This window comes from Anser anser (genome assembly GCF_964211835.1).
Source record: "Anser anser genome assembly, chromosome: 8".
In the NCBI taxonomy this organism is placed as follows: Eukaryota; Metazoa; Chordata; class Aves; order Anseriformes; family Anatidae; genus Anser; species Anser anser.
Window position 1 is genome coordinate 14,438,981 of NC_139728.1, and position 27,788 is coordinate 14,466,768.

Genomic DNA, 27,788 nt, shown 5'->3' on the forward strand with positions numbered 1-27,788 from the left:
ATATGGACAATTTTAAATAGAAAGCAGACTGCTTTTCAGTTTCTTACAGCTCCCTGCTAGGATGAGTATGTTCACGTGCATCTGGCAGCAGACTAGAGAAGGCATCCCGATGTGATTGCAATAGCTCCTGACTTCAGGAGATTCTCCCTGTCAGATCAGATCACCACACCAATGTGGAGACAACCGCTGGACTCACAGGCAGATCAGAACCAATGATATCTATATATCTGCTCGTCTCTAATAAATAAGTGACATAAATAGCTGTCTGATTATAAAGGAAATTATTATTTTTAATCTGAAACAAATTTTACCACTGGTTTGTTTTGTGGTTTTTTTTTCTTTTTTTTTTCTGTATATCTTTCAACTTGAGCAATTAAATTAAATTAAAATCAGCTTCTCTTTCAGTACTCAGACCATTTTTTCATAAAGATCATAGGATAACTCAGGCTGGAAGAGACCCCAGGATATCTCTGGTCTATCTTCTTACTCAAAACAAGGGCAGCTCTAGGCTTGATTTGGTGAGGACTTGAAAACCTCCAAGGATGGAGCTGACAACCTCTCTGGGCAACCTGTGTCACTGCTGGAGCATCCTCAGAGAGAAAAAGCCATTCCTTACATCCCGTCCAAATCCTAGGTCCCAGAGGCTTTTCTGCACAGATATTCCCAGCCAGACAAGCCCAGCCTGGGTGCTTCTGGGTCTCTGCCTGCATAGAGCAGGGCTTTGCACTCATAGAGACTTCTACTATTCCATCTGCACCATCTAAAAACCCACAAGGTTTCCCCGTTACGGAACAAACAGCTAAAGCCCAAATTCTCCCAGGTATGGTGCATAACTCCTACTAACTTAGTGTGACTAGGGCAGAGAAATTTAGTCTGTCCAACTCTGGAGATTATATCAGGTTCATCTTAAAATGAAGGAGGGCAGCAGCTTCAGCCTGGTCTTCACAGTCTCCATGTGCAAAGAACTTAAATCCCTAACAGTGGCTGAAGAAATGGTCTGCATAACCTGGGCAGCCTCAAGTGCTTCTAGGCCAGATCATCGCTGTTATCTAGAGATTTTCTCTTCCAAAATTACACTTGGGAGGTTTGGAGTGACAGCCAGGTAGGGAACCAACAGTACAGCAGGAGCCCTCACAGACCCACCTGTCACTCCACAAAGTAGATATGGCTGGATTCTGGATCAGAAGGTCCTTAACCAGTTTTCTCTGGGCCGTATTAATGCAGTAATTATTCAATTATTTGTCCACACAGCTTTGCTTCCATAACATATACCTGTCCAATGTTTAAGTTGTAAAGCAGAGAGCTGATGCTCCAAACCACCATTCAATATAACTAGTGTTGGTACAATTTTTCCATTGACACTTTTTTCAGGCCAAAACTCAATGAAAATTTCCTTAGAAAAATGTTTTAACCCTGGCACAACAGGCCAAAACTCAATGAAAATTTCCTTAGAAAAATGTTTTAACCCTGGCACAACTATAAGAAAAAAATATCTATTTAGTTTCAGACAATAAAAGAAACAGATGTGTTTTTACTACTTTTGATCGCAAATTACAATTTCAGATATTTTTAAACATGAATTCTTTCTTCTATCTTCCTCCTTCCCATTCTATGCCCTTCATTTTTAGATGGTCTAATAGGAATTCCACATCACCAATTTTAACCTTACTACTTCTTGCAATGTGCTGTACAATATAATCTACAGTCTCATGGATACAGTTCCAGAAGAAAGCATCTCTCTTTTCAATTTTTGCTCCCCTCCCTTTCTTTCTAAACTGTACTTTGCAATCTATTTTTTTTTTTATTTGTGTACAAGCAGGGAACAACATCAGCCTCCTGAGAAAGGAATATGTCCAGTACTGTAGTTTTTCCTATAACTTGCCCCTTATTCAAAATGTTGCTTCTTTCAGTAAAGTAGCGTTAAAACTGCATTAAAAAAATGGAAAGATGTAAAATCTCTCTGACTTTGTAATGGAAGGAGATAGAGATGAAGGCACAGCTTTGAGGCATGTACTTCATCTATCCCAGAACTGCGTACTTAGTCCAGTTTCACCCCACTATCTATTTTCACCCACATTTAGGTAAATCATAACAATAGTAAATATATATATAAAGTACTTTTCAGTTTGACTGCAAAATCTAGCTGTTTTTCTCGATTTTTCTTTCTTTGTTTGTTTTCCTAACTTAGCCTTCTTCCAACACAAATATAATTGAGTACCTCATTATCCAACTTTGTAACAGGTTGTGGTCTTTACTAAAGAGAAGACCCAACAAAACCAAAAATACCATGTCATTATTTTTTAATAGACAAAGATTAATATTATATCTTATATATTTGAAAATAGGCATTATATTTATCCGTTTCACTGACTGAATGTGGGGACATGAAATTAGTACAAGAGATAAAAAAGGATGCTTTTATGCATATGTTATGAAATTTATGTATGCACCTTTGCTCACATTGTTCCAAAGGGAAAATTTTTCACAGTAAGCATCAGTTGCTTAATTAGCACAGAATAATTAAAACTTACTGCTGGGAAAATTCCATAGCCCCACAGCAATTATATAGGGAGAGTTCTTGGCTATTGCATGTACAATTCAAAAATAACTTCTAGGTAGGTTACCAAAAAACACCAGCTATTCAAAATTGCGTTGTAACAGAAAGACTCCTTAAGCAATCAGGAAAATTAAACCAGAAAATTAAACCAGAAAAATAGAAATAAAAATAAAAAAAGAGAGAGAGAGAGAGAATGAGGATCTGTAACCATAGTAGCCATCAGTAAGGTCCAATCAAACTACCTTCACTTCATTTTTTAGGATTGTTTTTGTCTATTGGTCATATTGATTTATGTAGGTTCCTGGACCTTGAGAAACACATTTAGAATAATTAGACAGCAATATCAACAGCAATGTTCATTACTAATTATGAAACAGTTCATTCACTACCAATAAGAACTTGTTTACAATATACTTTTTTCAGTAATCATAAACATATGACTATCAAATTTCAACAGATCTTAGACTTTTAAAATTAATTTAATACCCTTGTAAAATAGAATAAGGTCTCTTGTTTGATCCAGAAAATATCAAAATTCTCTATATGAAAGTATTTTTAGAAGGAGAATGGCACATATTTTAACAAAGTGTCTGAAAACACTAGTGACAAATTTCAGTTGGACCTTTTTTTGTGAAATTTGAAAAATGTGTCAAAATGAATCACTTACTTCTTTTAATCTGAGTTTCCCATTTTATTTTGCTGGAAATATTCTGATAAGAGCTTTCCTTTTCATTTTGTTTTAGCCTCAGTATTTCATTCCCTCTCGCATACTGTGTCAACCTGATACTTTTCTGTAAATTCTTTCTTTTGTATGGTGCCCATTAACTCCAATTGCTTTCCTATGGCCAATTCACTCTCACTTGAAAACTATCCTCTTCTTGTGACTGAAAATCTGGTGGATGCAGTGCCAACTACCTCATTACTGAAAGAAATACAGTAAGCAATTATGCTGTTTGTGCAGAGATCTGAACTGATATATCCACGTGGCTTATGCAGCTGCATGTAGCACATGCTGCTGCATCCAGATTCATCTTTCTGGCTCCCCTTTACTCAGAAAGGTATTATCTGAGTGATTTTTTAAGACTGCATCAGGCTCAGCTCAAAAGAGTATAGAGAGGGACCTTCAGTTATCTAAGTGACATGGACTAGCAAGTGGATTTAACACCAGAGCCATTGTCTAGTCCATGTAACTAATACTGCTGTATCTTGTATGACGCTTAATCCATCAGGACACAGCAGAGGTAATTTAAGAAGAATTTTGTCGGTAGGACAGAAAAACTTTTCATCTTACTGTATGTCCCAACATGTATGGCCTTGATGTTCTATATGGGTCACAATGACATAAAAGAGTTGCAGAGATTTTTTGGTGGAGAAGCTGCCATACAAGCAAATGAAATCACTGTTTCAGGATTGTTAATAGTGAACACTCAGGAAAATGCCACAAAACTGTTACATAGTCTGCAGGTGGCTGTCCTGGTTTCAGCTGGGATAGAGTTAATTTTCCTCCTAATAGCTGGTATGGTGTAGTATTTGGATTTAGGATGAGAATAATGCTGATAACACGCTGCTGTTTTAGTTATTGCAGAGCAGTGCTTACACTAAGCCAAGGACTTTTCAGCTTCTCACACCACCCCACAGCGAAGTGTCTGGAGCTGCACGAGTAGCTGGAAGGTGACAGAACCAGGACAGCTGAGCCCCACTGACCAAAGGTATAGTCCATACCATATGGCATCATGCTGAGCAATTAATATGGGGTGGCTGGTCAGGGTAAGGGGGCAGGACTGCTGCTTGGAGGCAAGCTGGGCATCAGTCAGCAGGTGGTGTGAAATTGCCCTGTGCATCACTTGTTTTGTACATATTACTATTATTATTATTATTATTTCTCTTTTGTCTTATTAAACTGTCTTTATCTCAACCCATGAGCTTTTACTTTTTTTTTCTTGATTTTCTCCCCCATCCCTCTGGGCGGGGGTTGGAGGGTGGAGGTGGGGGTGCTGAACTGCTGGCTGGGTTGAACCATAACAGCAGCGGAGAACATTTCACACATGTTGTTTTGAGAACAATGAAGTTAAATAAAATAAATGTTTGATGAAGACCAGGAAGTATTGATTCCACTGCGAAGTTGGTTTCAGGAGCTTAGAAAAAGACGAAAAAACAAAAGCAGAAGGAATAGAAAGCATTATGCAAAACTGAGTTGTGTGTGCTGCAGTCGTGACAGCTATATAAACCCTGTACATGTTTATATTCCAGCAGAAGGTGAGAAAAGGTGGAGGGAAGGTAAACAAACAAAAAAAAAAAAGTAGATCATTCACCTCATCTTCTCCAGAAAGTTGGCCTCAAGAGAACCCCAGTCCCTGAGGTCAACTTCAAACATGGACTCAGGTCTTCGTCCACCTTTCATAAAGATGTCCCTCTGCATCTCAAAAAAAAAAAAGAAAAAAAAAAAGCATAAGACCCTCACCCTGTGGTCAGAGCTTGTGTTCCTAAAAATTAACTTAATCCAGACTTTAGTCATCTTCATCTGCCTTTGAATCAGTCCCTTAATTATAGGTCAGTTAGGCTGACTGCATTTTCATGCAGGTCCTAAATAAAAAATCAGAAACAAAAAAAAATGCATTAAAAAGTCCTATTCATGTCATTTATGAATGACAGCCACATCACACTCCTGTCATGCTAGAGTAAATTAATAACTACACAAGGTACTACACAATGGAGATTCTGCCTGCTGCAAACATAACATAGAGAACTTGCTTTATTAACTCCTGAGGAGCTTTCAGGGAGTTGAAATGGGAAGCAAATCTCCTTTTTGGGTCACTTAAGCCAATTTATAACAGACAAAATTACATCAAGACGCCATAAACAGATTTGTACAGGTGTAAGCGAAATAGAACCTGAATTACTGTGACATTTTAAAACTCAATTAAATGACTGAAAAATTTCTTTAATATGAGCCACTGGGGTTGGGTATATTACACTGTGGAATGTATTTGTTGCTGTATGCAGAGATTGCTGCAATACATAATCCGTACGCAAGTGTGATGGATTACAGGCAGAGACTCTTTTTCCACTGGTCTGGTTTCATTAGCTGACATGGAATTGCTCCTGCTTAAGCCACAGTTATTGAGACCTAGACAACACTTTAATTCTGAATATGCTCTCCTCTGAGAATTCAAGATCCTTAAAATGACTTTCCTGTACATTTTATTAAGTACTATAGTAATGACTTGGGAGACATAGGGAAAGTAATGACAGAGAGATTTGCAGACACACTAAAAAGAGAAGTGGGAGTAAGAGCAGAGTTCAGTCAAGGAAAATGCCAAGATGATATACAGTGAAGATAAAGAGAAATTCTGATAGGATAGAAAAGTTAAAACTACTGGAATAAATCTTCTACCATGGAATAATGTCCCAAAGTAGGAGCTTACATAATGAATGAATATGATCTCTATCCCTGAATGTGACATCAAATTTTGACCCACCACAGACCTATCTGTGGATTATTTAGTATCATACTCATAATTTTTTAAGTGGAAAAGCCATGGTCATTTTGTCAGCTTCACTTATTTTGTATATGGCATTCCCAAGTCTACATCCAAGTCCTTTTTTGCAGACCATTCTATGAACATATGGGAAGCCGTCCTTAGTGATCAGTAAAAATTAATCTTCTACTCTTTGTATTTCCACAGCCACTAAAACCAGCAGTCCAAAGAAAGACAGACCTATCAACTCTTACAGAATGATCAGTTCTGGTCTTGGTCTGGTAAGTCACGCATCAGATTAAAACCTATAAGCTCGCACAAGTGTGCTGATGCATACATAATTTGTCTGTAAACCATGCTGGGAAGATTTTCAAAAGTAAATCTTCACAAAGCACACAAATTCCCATTCACTGTCAATGGAATGTTCCTAACTAGCATTCAAGCCTTAAAAAATTGAGTCTTTTTTGGCTCTGAAAGTATGAGGTAGTTACCATAAATGAAGGTGCGATATTTCCTATCTTTATAAAATAAATCTTTCTAAACGTCCAGAATAAATCTGTCCTGAAAGAATAAATTGCTGGACCTCAACACTCTGCTGGAAAAGAAGCATCCCATATCACACCAACCATCAACCGGGTTGTCTGCTTGAGACCACAATATGGGTTGCCTAAGACAGAGCAAGCAGTTATACAGGCAACTCTGAACACATTCCTCTGGTTTTTGGCCATTCTGTTCTTTTTCACCTGATTTATACAAAGAAACAGGTAACAGTTTCTAGAGATGATAGTATCAATGGTGCAAAGGGCAGAAGTAGGCTTCCCTCTTCCCCATGGCTGACCATGACTTGACGATATCCCACAGCAATGTCTGTGAGGGAAAAACACAAGTTTTAGGCTCTGCCAGAAACACATGGGTAGTAGTGAGTGACAGGAATGACACTAAATTAGGATTTCCGTAGGAGTGATTAATTTTAATAATTTAATGACTCGTCACAAGAAGTGTCCTGTGTCCTATCAGGCTGAACCACGGTCACTCATCCCAAAAGAGGAATCTTTAACTCCTACATCAGGCACTGAATAATAGCTGGAGAAGCCAGGTATAGTCCCCCATATCTCATCCCAAGAGGATCCCCCAAGTCAGTGAAATTGACTACGCTCCTAGTATCAGGTCTTTAAGCATATGTAATTTCAGTGATGCCAGCAGTTCAATTAACTTCAACAGATATTATCCATATGCTTAAGGGTTTTACTAAATTGCAGTCCAAGCTATTAGCAGCAATATCATTTGCTGACTGAAATAGTTTTTTACGTTATAAATATTGACAGATGGAAGACCTCAGCTTGGTTTTGAGCAGGAGAAACATTGGCAAGGAGAACAAGATGCATATTCCACAGCAGTTATTCTATATGTCATTATGCAAAAGAAAACAAGCCATGTATAATAACAACAAAGCCCTAGTTGTCTCATACTGAAGTAGCTGGATGGTTAATTAAGCCTTTATAAAACACATAAGCATACTATAAGCAATATATTGTGGTAAGTAAACTCTCATTATGACATCTCCCAGCCAAATTTCTGTCCAGTATCTTAAGGGAAATAGTGTCTCTTAAGCAAGTGTGCCTTTTTAGCTATGAGCATTTATTTATTTATTTATTTATTTACAAACTTATTTGCAATAAGTAGAAGCTTCAGCAAAATATATTCAGGAATAAGGATAGGAAGGGTAGAGATTAGTATTAATTTCAAAAATACTTAAAATACTTTCTATTTTTTAAAAAATAAAGTCTGCTTAATTCTGAAATAGAAAACAGTAAACTGTGATTATCACTTTCTAAATATCACTTCAATTTAAAATATGTTTGTTGGCTGGTTAAATGACTGGAGAAGAAATATTTCAAAATATTATGGACTGACCTAAATTGAAACATTGTTTTCTTTGTTTCACTGGGAATAAAAAAATCTAGATTTCTTCCCCAAAATTTCAATGTTGTGGGAGATTCACTAATTTTGGCTCCAGCGGTAATCCTTTATATCTGATGTGCATAACAGAAGTAAAGGTGCCAAATTCCCTATTAACATGAAATAAATCCATTAAAAATTATAATAATAATAAAAATAAAAATAAAAAAACACCAGCCATGTCATAAAGAACAATTGCATTCAACTAGCATGACTTTCTATACAACACAAGCTTTCTGCTTTTAATCTAGAGGATATTTTTAGGAGTCTCCAAAACAAAACCTAAAAGCATACCAAGTCTTAATTGAAGCTCTGACAGAAACAGGAAAAATGCCATAACTCTTGATATGCAATTCCTATACTATTAAATACATACATGCATATGCCTGTCTCCAGTCTGAGTTTATTTGGTTCACAGAGGGAAGAATTAGATGCGATCATGACTTTCATGCCTTTCTTAATTTCCTATTTAGAGGAAACATTAGTAAAGAGTGCTATAAAACACAAGTGAAACACTTTCCATCTGATCTGGCCTCCAAAAATTGAACTTGCACCTTAGCTGAACACAGACAGAACATCTTTTAAACATCCCTGTTCTCTAGCAAAGGTTGTTCTCTAGCAAAACATAAAGCATATGTTCAAGACTATTAACTGTATTGCAGGAAATGAAATCTCAGCAATGACTCCATTACACAGAAACCCCAGATGTTGCTCCAACAATACTGGTTTCACCCATTGCTGGTTGGTGTAACTACCTAAAGGAGTAAGGTGCAGGAGGAAAGCCTTTGTATTATGTATTCACTGAGGCAGGAGATTTCACCAGCTGAGTGATGGGTTAGTTTGAAGACTGGAGTGGTAAGGAAGGTTTCTGTAAGACAAAGAAGCTGATATTGTGGAAGAGAAAGGCACAGCAACCCAAAAAAGCTGTGACAGGTGGTTGGCTCTGTCCATGCTTCCTTAACATCCCAAGGAATTAGAGCAGGAGTTTGAAATGAAACTTCTCCATTTTTTTTTTTTTTCTGAATCAGGACATATAACCTAAGTGTATACGATTAATAAAATATATTCAGTCTAAGCACTTTAAAATGATGAAGTTTTAGAGGATTCGAGGTATTTCATTTCTCTGACCTGGACTTCCATACTTGTCATACTTAAACAATCTTTAGAGGAGACAGTTATGCAAATCATATGTTTAAGAAGATGAGTATACAAATAAAATAATTGTTGGGATGTGCAGGTATTTATATAATAAAAATGTAAACTGACTATTAATCTTGAAGGTGACTGATCAAAAATAACAGTAGAAAGTCATGGTCTGCCAGAGACCAGTGATGACTAGATAAAATCAAGAAAAGATGAATGAGGAAATATCTGATTAGTGATCCATGCGATCAGACCAGAGATCTCCAATACAAGGACAAGCTGTGGCAGATCAATTTGTGGAAAATTCTTTTAAAGATACTGAAGAGACCAATCAGTGAACACAACCTCCAGTCAAAAGAGAAAACAAGGACACTAATTTCTCTATGTGACCAAAGCTACGTGTGCACATCCTGGTCTGGATCTGTAAGGGGGTACCCCAGAACAGTGACAGTTCCCCACTACCATCTCCATGAGCTATATCTTGGATACCAGTAAGCAGAGCATGAGAACATGACTTTCCTGGTGCTGACATGCTGAACTTCTGATGGATAGAAAAGTGGTCATTCCCTAGTAATGGGGAAACCCACGTGTGAGTCAGGGAGTATGGTTTGTGTTTGTATGGCTGCATGTTATCATTCCAGACATCAGGTCAGATATCGGTTCATATGGTATTTGTAATTATTAACAGTAGTGGTTGGAATGTTGATTTAAGTAATCAAAATAATGTAATACAGTCATCCAATTCAATCATCAGTATCATCAGTCTCTAATCCAGAGCTTTGGCTACTCTGCAACACAGCCAGTATATCTTTTAAAGACCAGGCTAGTGAAAGTAGTACTAGCAACATGCTTTCACCAGTGCCCAGACCTGACTTCCATATACACACAAGAGCAGCAGAAGAGCCCTGCAAAGAACTGAACAGGATGAGCTGGGATAGGCTGCATAACAATTCAAACTGCTGCCTTGCCAGATGGTAAGAAGAGTCGTGACAGATTATCACCTCCTTCTGCTGAGCTAGGCTTGCTTCCAGCTGCATTCAATAAGAAAAGAACCACAGAGGCACTTTTGCACCACACAGCTAGGAGCAAGTGCAGTGACCCTTCCAGTAATACCAGAGTTAAGGTTTGTTGCATCCACATTAGTATCCACTAAATCCACACCTGGCTCTGTGCTCAGTATGGAGCTTTTTTTTAAGTTTAAATGGCACTGAATCTTATACCTCAGCACTGAAAGCAAGATCATACATATTTGGAAGTGGGAAGAGACAGAAGAGGAACCAGAAGCACAACTACCAGAAAGGTCTGCATAACAAAACATGCAAGGCACTGTAATCAGCAACAGATAGGATTACAATGTACCGGGAAAGATCAATTTTAATAATAGGCTAAGGCTAGATTACCAATACATTATTTGAGAAATACATTATCTGGAGAACATGTGGGCTGGAAACAGGATTGAGATGTGTTTTGGGTGGTTATTCCAGTCCTGTTCTGCATGTGGTCAGTGTACCCAAGTGGGAGCTTTGAGAGATCAAATGACTGTTGTCAGTAGGGATCTCCATAAAAGACATCTTCCACTGCACACATACAAAGCAAGAGGGATGTGGAACCACCAGTAAAGACAGCAAAAGGGAAGGCATAGGTTTTGTGTGCGCAGAGCCTGAAGGCAATGAGAGCTTTACTCAAAAAGGCCTTATCTTTAAAAATATGGAGTCATCTCAATACATTAGGCATGCTCTGAGATCAAGACATGCAAAAAAAAAGGGGAGGGAGAGAGAAAGAGGACAAAATCTCCCTGTAGCTAAAGTTTAGTCACATAGTTGGATTATTTCATGTAAGTCCACATGTTGGAATGCTTATACTAACTTACGTAGCAGCTGAATTAGCATTTATTACTGTTATAAAATAAAATTGTGTTAATTCTGCCTCTTTCTTGGACTTTCTGATAAATATGACATAAAGTTCTAAAGTGCAGAAGTGGCAGAAAATAAGTGCACTGACTTTCTGAAAATATGTGGCTTTCTAACTGCAGATTTTTCCTTCTCAAATCAGAGCTGATGGCTACAGCTGGATAAATACTGCAATCATTACCCTTGCTATAATTATATATTTCAATAACAACCACAATACTTGATCCCCATGGATGGTTTTACAATGACCATGGATTATGCTGAGAAAATACTATTCCTAATTTTATTCTTAATGGAGTGTGAAAGTCTTGCTATGTGGTAGAGATTAATTGTGACTTTAAATGTAATTTGCATCACTCAAAAAACATGTATGCTTCTTGGTATTAATTATAATATACTGCAAAATGTTTGGTTGACAAAAAATGGTGGATTTCATGCTTCAAGCCAAACGAAGCAGTTATTTCACTAGAAAAACTCATATTATCATTAAAAAAAAGCACATTTTATCATAGATAGCACATGGCCATGTGAATGAGCATGTCTGGGTTTCAGAACATTTGGTATCTGCATAATTAAACTAACTAATCAATTGCAGAGCAGTAGTCAAAAGTCAAATCTTAATGAATTGGAAAAAATGATTCTTCAATTTTCTGTCTCTAATACACAAATTAACATAATAAATACAACATATTTCTAATAAGCAAAAAAAATATCTTTTCTTATTCTTAGGTGGTTATTGTGTATTAAAGACATTAATTGCAGTGGTTTTGTAAATCATCAAGTTTTCAATCATCAGCTATTTTTGCCTAACAATAAAAATAACATAAATACTCTACACAAACACAAAAAAAAAATAAATAGAAATCTTGTCCCTTTCTGCATGATTTTGGTTGATTTCGATTTGGTTTTTGGTTTTGATGAAAATATTTTCTTTAAAATTTTATTATAATACTCCAACTCCATTTATGCTGAAATGTAGGTATTGCATATGCAATGCATATTACCCAATGGTTAGGTACCTGCTGGGAGAGAATGAGTATTTTCACAAAATCCAGTTACCCCTAGAAAGTCAGCTGCAGAGCTGACTGGTTGATGTCAGAAACAGCTTTTCATTCCCTTTGACTCCATCCTTAATGTATTGAGAGTGATTTGATTGAGATCAGTACACCAATAAACCTAACAACAATCAATATTATTCTCCATCCTACAGTCAGGTATATCAGCAGTCAAAATCCAAGCCCCATTCTGCAAGGCTCTAACAATCATGCACGTCCCAACCTCAAGAGGGCTGACAGCAACAATGAAAATTGATTTTTAACCTTATCTTACTTATCAGAAAATGAGACATATCCGTTAAACTAAGATATAATGGAGGTCAGGGATATCATGAGAATCTGTACTTAGGCATCCTAAGTTCCAGTGCCTTGTCTGAAGTTGCAAAAGCATGGAAAGAAAAACGTGAACCAAAACTGCTACCACAAAACAAGGAACTTTTTTTTTTTTTTTTCTGAAAACATTCAGGCAGCTCATCAGCATAATTTGTTACATATAACTATCAAAGGTACTTTAATTCAGTCAAGAGAAGGTATTAGCTAATGAAAGGGTGATGGTAGGGAAGTATCCTAAACCAATTTATTGGGACAGATTCATACATGATTGTCTTCCAGTCCATGAACATGTGAAACAGTGAATATTACCATTAGTTCCCAACAATAAACCTAATCCATATTGCACTGTTGCCCCACCTCATTTTAGTACTGCAAAATAGCCAAAGCTTTAGAGAATAGATCAGCCATCTGTGCCTGCAGGTGTTTACAATATAGAATAAATTAAGAAGTGACAAGGCATTGAGAAGGTTACAGTGGAATAATTACCATGGAAAACTCAAAATCTTATGCACCATTTCAATTACTGAAGATGGAGTATCTTTCTCTGTCCTTTTAAAATCAGTTCCCATTCTTGTTTAATTTGCCCTTCTGTCTGAAGGACATCTCCTTTCTTCAAATACAAAACACTTGCAGCAATTAAGCCATGTCAATACTTGTGCTAACAAGGAGTTTTTTTCCTTCTGATTTAATTGATGAAACAAATTCAGTTACCAACATTGAGCGCAAAGACCTCTGCTTACCTATTTCCATTTAAGATAGTCTGACCTGTGAGGAATCTTCTGTCTCTAGCTATTTTCTTTCCTCTCTGAAAAATCTTAAAAAATGTTCAGTTCAGACATGGTAAAAAGAAACGTTGAAATATATGGATTCAAAGATTACAATCCTGTTTCATAGAAGGTATTGGCATTTTGCATCAGCTTCTTAGAACTGAATATTAGCCTCAAGTTTACTTACATGTTATATGTCTTCAACATGGAAGCTGCAGATGTATTGCTGTAACAGGAACACAAAGACCTTAGATCTCATTAGAATTTGTTTGGCCTTTAAAAATTAGAAAACTTTTTTTTTTTTTTAATCCATAAAATTAATAAAATATTGCTATAATGGTTGAATGCTGAAACAGAAGAAATGATTCAATCAATGAAGTGTTCCCAATTTTTGAAAATTGGGAGTTTCTGTTTTGCTTCTAAATATCATGTATCATAAATTCTTAATAAGTGCAAGGAGAAATAGCTACAGAATTTTATTACAGAAAATATTGCGGGTTATTTTTAGGGCTAGAGAAAGGTTTTGCCTTTTCTAAAATTTTTTATGATTTTTAAAAGAAATAAAAAATGTTTTTTTTTAAAAAAAAGTTATAGCATATTAATAAGGAGAGAACTATCAGAAACTTTTACTGAATGTCTGTTATACTGAACTCTGTCTTGCTGTAGCAATAACATTTCAGGATCTTTAGAGACAAGCTATGCACAAGAACAAAAAAATATAAATAATTAAAAATTCTAGTATCTTCTTTATGTGGAATAGACTCTGTTTTGATATTCACAGAAGACTTTGAACAGATATGGTCACAAACATCTCAGATGCAAATCCATCTTCCAGGATTTTCAGCCTAAGTAACAGTGTTTGCTCCCAGAAGTAATTTTTCCTCTTTGACTGTCTGGAAAGAAAGAAAGAAAAAAGACGAAGAGCAACTGAGAGCTTATGGGTAAGGATTAAAGAGCAGGCTACCATGGCTGACACTGTTGTGGGTGTTTGCTACAAGACACCCGATCAAGATGAGGAGGTAGACAAAGCCCTTCTTAAGACAGCTCCAAGTAGCCTCTCAGTCACAAGCCCTGGTTCTCACGGGGGACTTCAACCACCCTGATATCTGCTGGGAAGACCACAGAGATGGCACAAACAGTCCAGGAGGTTACTGCAGCACATTGATGATAACTTTTTGGCACAGGTGGTGGAGAAGCCAACAAAGATGGTTGTGCTACTGGACCTTGTACTAACGAATGCGGAAGGACTAGTTGGAGATGTGAGGGTCAGGGGCAGCTTTGGCTGTAGTGACCATGATATGGTGGAGTTCAGGATCGTGCAAGGAGGAAGCAGGGCAAAAAGTAGGATTGTGACCCTGGACTTCAGGAGAACAAAGTTTGGCCTCTTCAGGGATCTGCTTGAAAGAATCCCATGGGTTAGGGCCCTGGAAGGAAGGGGGGTCCAAGACAGCTGGTCAGTATTCAAGTATCACTTCCTCCAAGTTCAACATTGGTGCATCCCTATGAGCAAAAAGGCAAGCAAAGGGGGCAGGAGACCTGCATGGATGAGCAGGGAGCTCCTGGCGAAGCTCAGACAGAAGAAGGAAGTTTACAGCATGTGGAAAAAGGGACAGGCTACTTGGGGGGAATATAGGGACACTGTCAGAGTATGCAGGGATATGACAAGGAAGGCCAAGGCCCAGTTGGAATTAAATCTGGCAAGGGATGTCAAGGACAACAAGAAGGAATTCTTCAAATATATCAGCAGAAAAAGGAAGACTGGGGAAAATGTCAGCCTGCTGCTGAAGGGGGCGGGTGCCCTGGTGACAAACGATATGGAGAAGGCAGAGTTGCTGAATGCCTTTTTTGCTTCAGTGTTTACTGCTAAGATCAGCCCTCAGGAATATCAGACTCTGGAGACAAGAGAGAAAGTCTGGAAAAAGGAGGACTTTCCTTTGGTCGAAGAGCATCAGGTCAGAGATCATCTAAGCAAACCAGACATCCACAAATCCATGGGCCCCAAAGGAATGCACCCATGGGTACTGAGGGAGCAGGCCGATGTTATTGCTAGGCCACTCTCCACCATCTTCGAAAGGTCATGGAGAACAGGAGAGGTGCCTGAAGACTGGGAGAGAGCCAATATCATGCCAGTCTTCAAAAAGGACAAGAAGGAGGACCCAGGAAACTACAAACCAGTCAGCCTATCCTCCATCCCTGGAAAGGTGATGTAACAGCTCATTCTGGAGGTCATCACCAAGTATGTGGAGGATAAGAAGGTGATCAGGAATAGTCAGCATGGATTCATGAAGAGGAAGTTATGTTTGATGAATCTGCTATCCTTCTATGAGATGACTGACTAGATAGATGAGGGGAGGGTGGTGGTTGTGTATCTTGACTTCGGCAAGGCTTCTGACACTGTCTCCCATAAAATCCTCATAGACAAGCTCAGAAATCGTGGCCTAGATGAGTGGATGTTGAGGTGGGTTGGCAATTGGCTGGATGGCAGAGCTCAGAGAGTTGTGTTTAGTGGTGTGGAACCTAGTTGGAGGCCAGCAAAATCTAGTTGAGTCAGCAATGTGCCCTTGTGGCCAAGAAGGTCAACGGTATCCTGGGCATATCCTGGGTATCCTGCATTCAGGAGTGTTGGCAGCAGGTCAATGGAGGTGATCCTCCCCCTCTACTCAGCCCTGGTGAGGCCACACCTGGAGTATTGTGTCCAATTCTGGGCTCCCCAGTACAAGAGGGACATGGAACAACTGGAGTGAGTTCAGAGGAGGGCTACTGAGATGATTAGAGGACTGGAGCACCTGTCATACGAGGACAGGTTGAGAGAACTGGGCTTGTTTAGCCTGGACAAGAGAAGACTGAGGGGAGACCTCATTAATGTATATAAATCTCTGAGAGGAGGGTGTCAAGAGGATGGAACCAATCTCTTTTCAGTTGTGCCCAGTGACAGGACAAGAAGCAACGCGCACAAACTGAAGCGCAGGAGGTTCCTGCTGAACATGAGGGGGCATTTCTTTACTGTGAGGGTGACAAAGCACTGGAACAGGTTACCCAGAGAGGTGGTGGAGTCTCCTTCTCTGGAGATATTCAAAAGCTGCCTGGATGCCATCCTGTGCAACGTGCTCTAGGTGATCCTACCCAGCAGGGGGGTTGGACTAGGTGATCTTCAGAGGTCAACCTTCCAACCTCAGCCATTCTGTTCTTCTGTGATTCTGTGAAAAGAGAGAGAATGCTCTTCACACTGCTTGCCACAGTGGCCCTAAGAAACATGCAATGTTGCTAAGCTAGCAGCGATGTGTTATTATTTCATAGGCTGAGCAGTAGTCATACAGTAAGAAAAATCTTGCTGAGGCGATCGGCTCTGAGGGCAGATGCATTCTGCAGTAGAGGGTGGGATCAAGGCAGGCAGGACTTTTTTTTTTTTTTTCCTCAGCATCGAGGTCACTCGAGGTAGCCAAGGGAGCCACCAGGACCCAGCAGCACTCAAGATGGAGGCTGACAAGGTGTAGGCGGAGCCAGCAGCACCCCCTCCTCTGCCGTTCAAAGGCAGCCCCTAGGGAGCACGGCGACCAGGGCGGGCAAACAGGCCGTGGCACGGCAGTTTGTGCGGCAGTTTGCGCAGGCAGGGCATGCTCAGACAGAGCAGAGCATCCCTCCCCACTCAGGAGAACAGCTCATCTACCGGCTGTCTACCTAGCTAAACCGCCATGGTCTCCACTAGGCAGGAAGCTCGTTCTAGAAAGTCCTAATGGGGGATTTCAACCACCCAGATATCTGCTGGGTTAGCGGCATGGCGGGCTCCAGGCAATCCAGGAGATTCCTGGAGTCTGCTGAGGATAACTTCCTGGTCCAGGTAACAGACAGACCAACCCAAGGTGAAGCCTTACTAGACCTGGTGCTCACCAATGTGGAAGAGAGCATTAGACAGGTTAAGACTGGAGGCTGCCTGGACTGTAGCGACCATGCCCTGGTGAAGTTTGTGATCTTGAGGAATACGGGTCTGGCAAAAAGCAGAGTCGGGATCCTGAACTTCAGGAGAGCAAACTTCCAGCTGCACAAGGGACTACTGGCTGGGATCCCCTGGGAAACTGTCCTTAAGGGCATAGAAATGGAACAGAGCTGGCATCTCTTTAAGGACACCCTTCTGAGAGCACAAGAGCTCTCCATTCCCCAGCAGAAGAAATCGAGCAGAGGAGGCGGGCAACTTGTCTGGCTGGGCAAGGGCCTGCAGGTTAAACTGAGGGAAAAGAGGGAAATGTACAAGAAGTGGAAGCAGGGTTGTGTAGCCAGGGAGGAATAGAGGGGTGTCATCCGGATGTGTAGAGATGGGATCAGGAAAGCCAAGGCACAGATAGAGCTGAACTTGGCAAGGGATGTGAGGAATAACAAGAAGGGGTTCTACAGATACATAGGCAGGAGGAGACAGGCCAAGGAGTGTGTTTCCCCTCTGATAAATGAGATGGGAGAAATGGCTTCCTCAGACATGGAAAAAGCTGAGGTACTCAATAAGTGCTTTGCCTCAGTCTTCACTGGTGGTCAAGTTTCCTATGTCTGTCAGGACCCTGAACCTGGAGAAGAGGGTGAGAAGAGCGGATTCTGTCCCACTGTGACAGTGGAACAAGTCCGGGACCGCCTAAGGAAATTGGATGTGTATAAGTCCATTGGGCCAGATGGTATGCATCCCAGGGTGCTGAGAGAGATGGCTGACGTGGCTGCCAAGACGCTTCCCATCATATCTGAAAAATCATGGCTGTTGGGTGAAGTCCCCAGTAACTGGAAAAAGGGAAAGATTACTCCCATTTTTGAGAAAGGGAGAAAGGAAGACCCGGGGAACTACAGGCCGGTGAGATCATGGAGCAGATCCTCCTGGAAGACATGTTAAGTCATGCACGAGATAAAGAGGTGATCTGAGACAGCCAGCACAGCTTCACCAAAGGCAGATCTTGCCAAACCAATCTGGTGGCCTTCTATGATGGAGTGACGGCATCAGTGGACAAAGGAAGGGCGATGGATATCATCTACCTGGACTTCAGCAAAGCCTTTGATATGGTCCTTCACCACATTCTTCTTTCTAAATTGGACAGGTATGGATTTGAAGTACGGAATGTAGGTGGATAAAGAATTGGTTGGCTGGTCACAACCAAAGGGTTATGGTCTGGTCAACGTTTCTATGTCTGGGTGGAGGCTGGTCACAAATGGTGTCCCTCAGGGGTCGGACTTGGGACCGGTGCTCTTCAACATCTTTATCAATGACATAGACAACAGAATCAAGTGCACCCTCAGCAAGTTTGCAGATGACACCAAGCTGAGTGGTGCAGTTGATACAGTAAAGGGAAGGGATACCATCCAGAGGGACCTGGACAGGCTGAAAAAGTGGGCCCATGAGAATCTAATGAGGTTCAGCAAGGTCAAGTTCAAGGTGTTGCACTTGGGCTGGGGTAATCCCAGGTATTTATATAGACTGGATGAAGAAGAACTTGAGAGCAGCCCTGCAGAGGAGGACTTGGGAGTCCAGATGGACGAGAAGCTGTACATGAGCCAGCAGTGCGCGCTTGCAGCCCAGAAGGTCAACTATATCCTGGGCTGCATTAAAAAAGGGGTGGCCGGGAGGGAGAGGGAGGTGATTGTCCCCCTCTACTCTGCTCTTGTGAGACCCCACCTGGAATACTGCATGCAGGCCTGGGGCCCCCAGCACAAGAAGGTTGTGGAGCTCTTGGAATGGGTCCAGAGGAGGGCCACTAAGATGATCAGAGGGCTGGAACACCTCTCCTATGAAGAAAGGTTGAGGGAACTAGGCTTGTTTAGCTTGGAGAATAGAAGGCTCCGGGGAGACCTCATTGCGGCCTTCCAGTACTTGAAGGGAGCGTATAAACAGGAGGGGGAACACCTGTTTACATGTGTTGATAGTGATAGGACAAGGGGGAATGGTTTTAAACTAAGACGGGAGATTTCGGTTAGATATTAAAAAAAAGTTTTTCACTCAGAGGGTGGTGAGGCAATGGAACAGGTTGCCCAGGGAGGTTGTGGATGCCCCATCCCTGGAGGCATTCAAAGCCAGGCTGGATGCGGCTCTGGGCAGCCTGCTCTAGTGGTTGGCAACCCTGTCCAGAGCAGGGGGCTTGAAACTAGATGATCTGTGAGGTCCTTTTCAACCCAGGACATTCTATGAAAAATAATTTCCAGAAGTGTAGAAGAATTACATTTACTGCCAGTTGTAGATTGGTCGAGGGCAGCAAGCAGTGCAAGCTATAGTGTCTCGCAGACACAGAAGATGAGACTACTCGCTGCCAAAATTTCAGAAACTTCTCTAAGAGATAGAATAAAAGCCCTTGGGCTTGTAATGTTATAAATCGGTGGTGTTGCAACTGAAGAAAAAACATATGTCATCTGCAGAAGAGGGAAAATATCTATAAGATCACACAAGCTTCTGCAGAGATGCAGACTCATTCCCTGGATTTGAGGCACCGAATCTGGAGTTACAGCATGTCCCAGCTTCCCACTCCTTTATCCCAGAATCATTAAGTCCATATTTTGCTCAGACATAAAAAAGTGTCACATTTTTATAGTACTTAAAAAAAAAAAAAAGAAAAGAAAAGAGTAGGCTTCTGAGTGGGATAGAGATTATGACTAATAAGATTTAGTTAGGTTAGTAGCACAAGACATGCAAGCAGCAGAGCAGGTTACCTTCCAGAATAGCTGGAAAAACATAAAATAAAGATACTAAGAATCAAATGTATAGCAGGACAAAAATAGCAGCAAATCTGGACATAGGTAATCTCTGTAGAGCAGACGTTATTCATATGTCATATACAGGCTGGTGTGCAGAGAAACTAATAAAATGATTTACAGCTATAATTATTCTTATTTTATTATATGGAATGAACTATACTAAGATGCAAATCTACTAACCTACTCTGAATATTCCTAATAAAGGAATTTAATATTGACCTTGAGCAAGACTGATGTGTCAGGGCTGGCATACAGAAGGATACTTTTTAATAAGATTTTACATTCTCCTACCCAGAAGGGAAGCACTCAGTTACAGTAGAGGTTGCTGAATCTGGTAGCACAATAGATGTGACACCGCTGTAGCTTTGTGTCCTCAGCTTCAGCAAGCAGCGAGACTAAGGCACGTTCCCAGCAGGCACACAAATATACACTCAGTGATACATATTTATATTTTTTTTCTTTTAATTAGCAACACTTGATTATTTGATTCACTGCTGTAGCTTTTGGTGGACAACAACCATTGAGCAAAATCCAGAAAACATGGATCTAACAGCAGATTTTATCACATTATTTTGTTGTCATTTTAACAGAGTTTAGTCAGTCTTACCATCAGGTATCAGGCTAATGTGCTAGAAAAGCAAGAGATACTTTTAATATATATCTTCTGTTCTTAGGTTTTGAAGTGCACCTTCATTTTCTGAACAAATCCAAGCAGAGTAGGTCAGCTACTCATTTTATTATCACTCCTAGCCAAGACTGATTTGGGGGCAACTTCCTGTTTTGATATTTCTCAGCTAACCTGGTAATCTAGACCTTACCGCAGGAGCAATCTCTACAGTGAGTAGCAAAAGACACCTCCTTCTTGTAAATCTTCAGTGGTCCAAGTGCAGAATTATCTCCTCTTCCAGACTAGTTAAACAATCTGCTCTGCTCTAGCTGGGACTTTGCTGATGCTTCTTCTTATCCTCAAAGCCATCTCCCCCAAACAAACATTTCCTCCCTAACTCCATCTAGCTTCACCCATAGTATGGCAGACAGGTAAAAGCCAGGACAGATGTTTCAGAACTGGAATGAAAAAACTCAAAGACAGGAAAATGTACTGCAGACATACAGAGACAAATTTTCATTCACTTGCCCAACTGTTAGGCTAAGAGTCGTACAGACTATTTTAATACTTTTGAATCATACAGGACCAAATTGAGCATTTGTGGGATTATCTAATTAAAATGTTAGCAAGCAAAACGGACAGCATAGAATTACTCCATAGAAAATTTCAGAGGACGTTTTTTTAATGTAATATACTCATCTCTTTGAAGGGAGATTGTTTTTTCCTTCCATTTTAAATTTTAAAAAGCTTTTGGTTTCAGTTTTTGAAAACTGAAAAATGCATTTTCTACCCAATGCTTTTCCTCCTTTCAGTAGTTTTCACTAAAAATAGGTGGGTGAGGGAGGCAGTGTGAGAAGAGAGAAACCTCACTTTTAGACTATTTTTACAATTGCACAAAAGTCAGGAAGCTAAGAGCATATAGGATATTAAGGCAGAATTGGAAACATGACAGTTTAGCAGTGATAAAAAGTAAAAAGTGGGGACAAAGTTTCCTTGCAGTGAGTGTTGAAATAGTCACGACCAACACCCAGCACAAAGCCACAAAACATTCCCAAGGACCACACGTCAGCACACACAGACCACAAAAAGCAAGGAGAGCAGATGCTGATAAAGCAACTCATGTCCAACACTTGTGGCCAAACTGGAGACTCCATTATCAAATTTGACAGACAGACTGGCTGGCACTCAGGAAGATCTTGTAGTCTTTGACATAGGTGCTGGAGAATACTAGTGAAAATTAACACTGTTGTCACATTTAATTATATTCAAGTGCTTTATCCCACTGCAGAGCAGCTCTGTATAAGATGTCACAAATATTTACTGCCAGTATTTTGCAAATAATTTTAGCAATTAACCTTTTGTTCACAGTTACTGGAAAACACTAACTAGGGCAACAAAGACTTGCAGCAGGCTTTCAACTTTTTGTTGTTGTTTTATAAGGCAGACTGTTTTTATTTTAGCAGTAGGCAATAAAGTTCACCTGGGTGAAAGGGGTTAAACGGAAACAATCATTTATTTTTGCCGCACAAAGGTGTGCAACTCATGTGAAAAGCAAAATACAGATTTTCAGGTTTGCTGCTCGCTACTGTGAGTTGGGAGACATGAATACCTCTGCATGAGCAAGTTTTCATATTCTCTCATGCTGGTGATTTCAACTGCCTGCTTCATCATCACTTTAGCTTGCCTTGCCCATCTGAGATCAACATAAGCTTGAAATTATTGTGAAGTACGTATGAAATTTAAAGAAGGGATGTGAAGAAGGTATACTGAGGAATGGGGTGTGGGGACAAATCTTGTGGTACACTGTGGCATGGCACAGTGTATTTTAAATGTCACCATCACACATAGCATTCTGAAAACAAATAAAGCAAAAAAGAAAAATTTTTGTGCTTCCTGGCACTTTGAAATTTTTACATTTCACATGTCACTGCAGCATAAAACATACAGGCATTCCTAACTGAACTTTCTGACTGAAATATAACTGGAGTTGGCCAGTTTACTCCAGTTTTACCCAAATTAAACCATTAAAATGTAGAATCATGCATTCACTTACGTTTAGATCTTGGAGGGAAGACATGTCAGAATTATTCATCTCACATACCAACCAGCTTCTTACTCAGAAACAGCCTAATTCAGTGAGATGCTGTTCAGCAAGAACAAAGATACTGGAATTTTACACTTAATCATTTAGCTCCTGAATCAAAGATCTGTGGGTTTGCTGTTGACTCCCTGGGTTAGCAGAGCACTAGAACGAAACGCAAGAAGACTGATGTCTGTCCTCTGATCTGCTGTCACTCTGGAGGGGTCACACTGGTCTCATTGTGCCTGCTCCCGGAATATTAAAGAGAGATAAAATGTTATTTACCACCATAGCTAGTATAAATACAAGAGAAAGTAGTACACTATGCACATAATTACTGCCTTGTGGTTCTAAGGTACCTTTTTTTTTTTTTTTCACAGATAGGAGAGGAATAAAAGTCTATATTCTTGCAAGAGATCAAACAGAGAAAGAACAGATCTATGGCAGAGAAAGGAATGCACACAAATAATTGGACTTAGCAGAAATGTGGTATCTCAGCCAAACAGATACAGGAAGGAAATTGTGAAAAATAAATGAAATGGAGACACAGACACAAACCAAAAAATAAAAAATAATAAAAATAAACAAAAATACATGACATAAATCTAACAGGTTTAGACCTACCTAAAATTCTATGTATTGAAAAACAGTGATTTTTTTACATTTAGAACTGTGGGACTGGCACTTATACTTTTCAAATCATAGTCTTGCAGATCCACACTGAAGTTACACTATAACCATAGGCACTAGAAGATTTGATTACAGGATTTAGTGATACTAAAGCTTGGACATAATTATTGGATTGTTTAGGGGCTGTTTTGAGCACAGTAATTTCAGGTTGTGCTATCACAGCACCCAAAAAGTACATAGTGAAAATGAACTCAGATCTCCAAAATTTTTAAATCTTGTGTGAAGGATTATGTACAGTAAGAATACACACAGCTTAGGAAAAGAAAAAAGCATAGCAATAATGCATTCGGTAGTTTGCTTTATGAAAAACAACAACAAAACAAAACACATGGATAACAGGCCTATTTGTAGAACCTTAAAATGCAGGAATATTACAAATAAGATTTTAAAATACATTTGTAAAAAAAAAAAAAAGTTCATATTTTTTTTCCTTCTGATTCTGGGAAGGATAAAAGTTTGCAAATGGTATCGGCCTCTAGACAGTTGATCTTGGAGGTTGTCTTCATTAGGTAAAAAATGAAACCAAATAAATAAATAGATGACTAAAATCATCTATTAAAGAGGATGGGCTCATTTATTTCTCATGCAAAACAGTGAGAAAGAACCAGCAGTCATTCAGGCAGGTCATGCTGCTTCTGCAGATCTGTTGTCCAGGCCTCCTCAAGGAACTCACGTAGGCTCCGGTACCCAGCTACCTTCCTCCTCATGATTTTTTTTGAACCTACCTAGATGTCTTCCTTCTGTCTGTCCTTATCTATTCAGCTCAGGTATAACTTTCATCCTGCAAATGTCTGTGAGCTGCAGAGTCAGTGACAATCCCCAGCCCACCAGCTCCTGGGTTTGTCATTCGTTAAACTCCCTACAGATATGTTTGCAGCAAACCAGTTTTGCTAAGTTTCAGCTGTCTTGCTGCTTGATGAGAGCACCGTCTGGTCTGGCACAGACTACTTACAGTCTCTGTCAAACAAATGACAGATTTTGCTTTTGCACAGAAATATTTTCCAACGCAGCAGTGTTCATGGTAACAATCTCGTAATGTTCAGAGGCAGATGCTCTAAATTAGCCCTGCTCTACAAATGGGAACAGCAATGAGGTAGGGGGAAGGGAAAGAGGATGAGAAAGACCAAAGCATTTTGCCAAAGGTCACATTTCAAACAATTTAATATAACTTACTTTTAGAAGGCTTCTTGCCACAAGACTGCAAGACTCTCTCTCTCTCTCTTTTTTTTTCTTTGTTTTTAGCATATCAGGAAAATGGAAACATCAATAGGTAGGCACTTTAGCTTGTCATTTTAGCTCTTCTCCATTTTCTTTCTTTTCAGTAAGAAAAAGAAAAAAAGAAAACACTTGAAATGAGGTAAGTCTTTTGACATCGGCACGGAGAAGAAGACTGCTTGAGCTCTAAAAGCATTTAGATTGTTTAGTTCTTTTGCACAGCAGAAAGCACCACTTCTTTCAAACCATTTTGGTATAATTTTGATGATATAATTCACTGGTGCTGGTATAATTACACAGACAATAAAGTCCTTCTATCTCCACAATTTGCTGACAGAGGAATTAAGGGGACAGAAGGATGTAACATGCCTAAATTTTGTCACAGGAAGCATTGCCACAATCAATAAACACTATGTAAAGTTTTTAAACAAGATGGTGAACAAACACTACTGAGAACAGAAGTAAACACATCTGAGAAGTGTTTTCCTCTTTAACATGGAAAAAGAAAGACTGTACAACAAAGGAAATAACCTCAACTCCTAACTCATTTTGCTCCATCATTTCAAAATGTTTCCTTTATACTTCTGTTCTTTTCCAGTTTGTATGTATCATGAACTGAATTCAGTCTAGCTAAAAATGAAAGATTTTAAATTGGAAAGTCAACAGAAGTTATTTTTCTAAAATTTCAATACATTTTGGAAGTTTTTCGATGCAAGATTAATTGGAATTAATTCTCCAAGCAATTTTGTTTTACTGAAACTATTTCCTGATTAAAAAGAAATGTGAATTATTGGCATCTGATTTAAAATACAGAAATAAATAAATAAATAAATAAATCCAGTTCTAATAAGGGTGTTCCCAGGAAAGTGGAACAATCTTCAAGTAGTAATAGCATAAATGAAGAGGCACAAAGTCAACATCCTTTTAGCTAGTGTGAACGTGGTCTTTTTAGAAAGTAGATGCCTCTTAAATATGAGACTGAGAAAAATAAGATGTTTCTAAAATGACAGATGGGTGCTAGAGAAGAGTCTGAATGAAAGGAAGTAGGGGATGCGCATCATGCACGTTTAAAAAAATTATACTGTTACTTGATATAAAGATTGATGCCCTGTTACAAAGAGACAGCTAGCTTTCACTTCCAATGCATAAGATGTTATTTACTTCTAAGACTCTGTGGTTATAAGACAGAGGAGAAGTAACTTCAACTACACTGAAACTCATAAAACACCTCTCCACTTTAAGCAAGCATTACTCAGCTAAAGTAACACACAGTCTTTATGAAAAAAAAATGTTTTCAGATATTACAATAGACACCTTTTGTTCTTCTTGTGATGCTTATCGTGTTTTCTCTACATCTTTCAATTGCTAAGTAAAGCTGAAGATTGCCAGGTGAAATCCTTTAGTTTACACAATCTCCAGTTACTGGAAATCAAAGCAGTTTGCAGGTGAACTTAGTGGGACAATTACAAGCCACTGAATGGGGCAAAATGCCAGTGACTAACAGATATATTCCCCCTGGTCTAGAGCCTGTATATCTTTCTGTGTGATAAATTAGTAATTTGTTACTCACTACTTCCTTTAAGAATCAGTCTTAGCTAGTCAACACCATCCAGTTTGGGCTGTGCTCAGGATTTTATTTCATCTGAGCAAATAAAAGAACTTGAGATTTTAATTTAAAACCTGTAAAGGCTTTCTCTCATGTAAAAATACTTCAGAAATCTTCACTGAGATCTGAAAATCAATAGTGTTTTTCGTTTTCCTAGAAATTATTGTTATTTCACAGCAAAATTCTGGTGCTAGAAAATAAAGATGTGGGAAGTGCATACACATCTATCACATGGATTCATGAGGGTATTGTCTTTGGCTTCCATTTACACAGCATTAAATCCTGCTGTGTTGACTTTGAGTTTGACACACTACTAAATCTTAAGTCCCAAAGCAGAACCCTCTCAAAATCATGGTGTTTCACTAGCTGTCTCAGATCACAAGTGTCACCTTCATTTGAAATTATCTTCTCCCAAGTGTGCTTAAAATGTCCTCATACTTTCTGATGAGCTTGGGCCAAGTTCCAAGGCTATTGCAAAGCCAAAATCCCAGAAAGTGCTTTTTTTCTTTCTTTCTTTCTTTTTCTTCTTTTTCCTTTTTTTTTTTTTTTTAAAATTTCTTGCTGCTTTCATAAGCACCCTTTACAGGACTGTTCAATCCCAAAGTAGGTCTGCCATTAAGAAAGAGCAATTTAACATGATATGAGTTATGAGTGAGAGGATCCATACAGGTATTTATGGCTTTTAATTAATAAATTCACTTCACACTTTTAATTAGCTTGTCATAACATTCGCAAGACTCACAATGCAAAGAAAGACAATTTTGCCAACCAAGTCTCAGCAGAAAGGTGTTCAGGATGAAGAATGCTTATAAAGTATTACAGGCCTTTTAATGTAGACAAGTCTAAACCAATGCTTAATGCTCAAACCAGAATGCCTTTTCCGTGTCAGGGAGCAAGAGTGACCATATACATCCCTGTAGTGTAAAAATAAATAAATAAATAATGTGTGCAAATCAAATTAATAAGAATGTTACAATTAAAAAAAAAAAAAAAGAGAGAGGAGAGGAGAGAGGAGAGGAGAGGAGAGGAGAGGAGAGGAGAGGAGAGGAGAGGAGAGGAGAGGAGAGGAGAGGAGAGGAGAGGAGAGGAGAGGAGAGGAGAGGAGAGGAGAGGAGAGGAGAGGAGAGGAGAGGAGAGGAGAGGAGAGGAGAGGAGAGGAGAGGAGAGGAGAGGAGAGGAGAGGAGGGGAGGGGAGGGGAGGGAGGGGAGGGGAGGGGAGGGGAGGGGAGGGGAGGGGAGGGGAGGGGAGGGGAGGGGAAGGGAAGGGAAGGGAAGGGAAGGGAAGGGAAGGGAAGGGAAGGGAAGGGAAGGGAAGGGAAGGGAAGGGAAGGGAAGGGAAGGGAAGGGAAGGGAAGGGAAGGAAGGGAAGGGAAGGGAAGGGAAGGGAAGGGAAGGGAAGGGAAGGAAGGGAAGGGAAGGGAAGGGAAGGGAAGGGAAGGGAAGGGAAGGGAAGGGAAGGGAAGGGAAGGGAAGGGAAGGGAAGGGAAGGGAAGGGAAGGGAAGGGAAGGCAAAGGCAAAGGCAAAGGCAAAGGCAAAGGCAAAGGCAAAGGCAAGGCAAGGCAAGGAAAGAGGAAAAAAATAAAAATAAAAATAAAAATAAAAATAAAAATAAAAAGAAAAAAGAAAAAGAAAAAGAAAAGGAAAAGGAAAAGGAAAAGGAAAAGGGAAAGGC

At 39.6% G+C, this 27,788-nt stretch overlaps 1 protein-coding gene and 3 long non-coding RNA genes across 8 annotated transcripts in view; 2 read left to right on the forward strand and 2 right to left on the reverse strand.

Moving 5' to 3' along the window:
- The window catches only part of LOC310903491, a 58,419-nt gene extending 53,207 nt beyond the window's left edge, over nucleotides 1–5,212 (reverse strand). For both annotated transcript variants that reach the window (XR_014587588.1, XR_014587589.1), the window contains exon 1: nucleotides 4,870–5,212. This is a non-coding gene — a long non-coding RNA (uncharacterized lncRNA). The remainder of the gene's footprint in view (nucleotides 1–4,869) is intronic.
- LOC310903490 overlaps nucleotides 3,681–27,788 on the forward strand; it is a 45,483-nt gene continuing 21,375 nt past the window's right edge. For all 4 annotated transcript variants that reach the window (XR_014587584.1, XR_014587585.1, XR_014587586.1 and 1 more), the window contains exons 1-3: nucleotides 3,681–4,266; nucleotides 6,244–6,317; nucleotides 24,617–24,651. This is a non-coding gene — a long non-coding RNA (uncharacterized lncRNA). The remainder of the gene's footprint in view (nucleotides 4,267–6,243; nucleotides 6,318–24,616; nucleotides 24,652–27,788) is intronic.
- LOC310903489 (uncharacterized protein) lies at nucleotides 13,208–16,345 on the forward strand. Its single transcript, XM_083846860.1, has 2 exons — nucleotides 13,208–13,333; nucleotides 13,985–16,345. Exon 2 carries the CDS (start codon nucleotides 14,409–14,411, stop codon nucleotides 15,411–15,413), a length of 1,005 nt encoding a protein of 334 aa, XP_083702986.1. The 5' UTR covers nucleotides 13,208–13,333; nucleotides 13,985–14,408; the 3' UTR covers nucleotides 15,414–16,345.
- On the reverse strand, nucleotides 13,327–22,845 carry LOC310903492. The gene is made up of 3 exons (XR_014587590.1): nucleotides 22,578–22,845; nucleotides 16,240–16,400; nucleotides 13,327–13,429 (listed from the first exon to the last, which is right to left on the reverse strand). It is a non-coding gene; the product is annotated as an uncharacterized lncRNA (long non-coding RNA).

Coding starts and splice junctions, on each gene's coding strand:
- LOC310903489 (XM_083846860.1), top strand. CDS start 14,409: ATGGTTGTGCTACTGGACCTTGTACTAACGAATGCGGAAGGACTAGTT.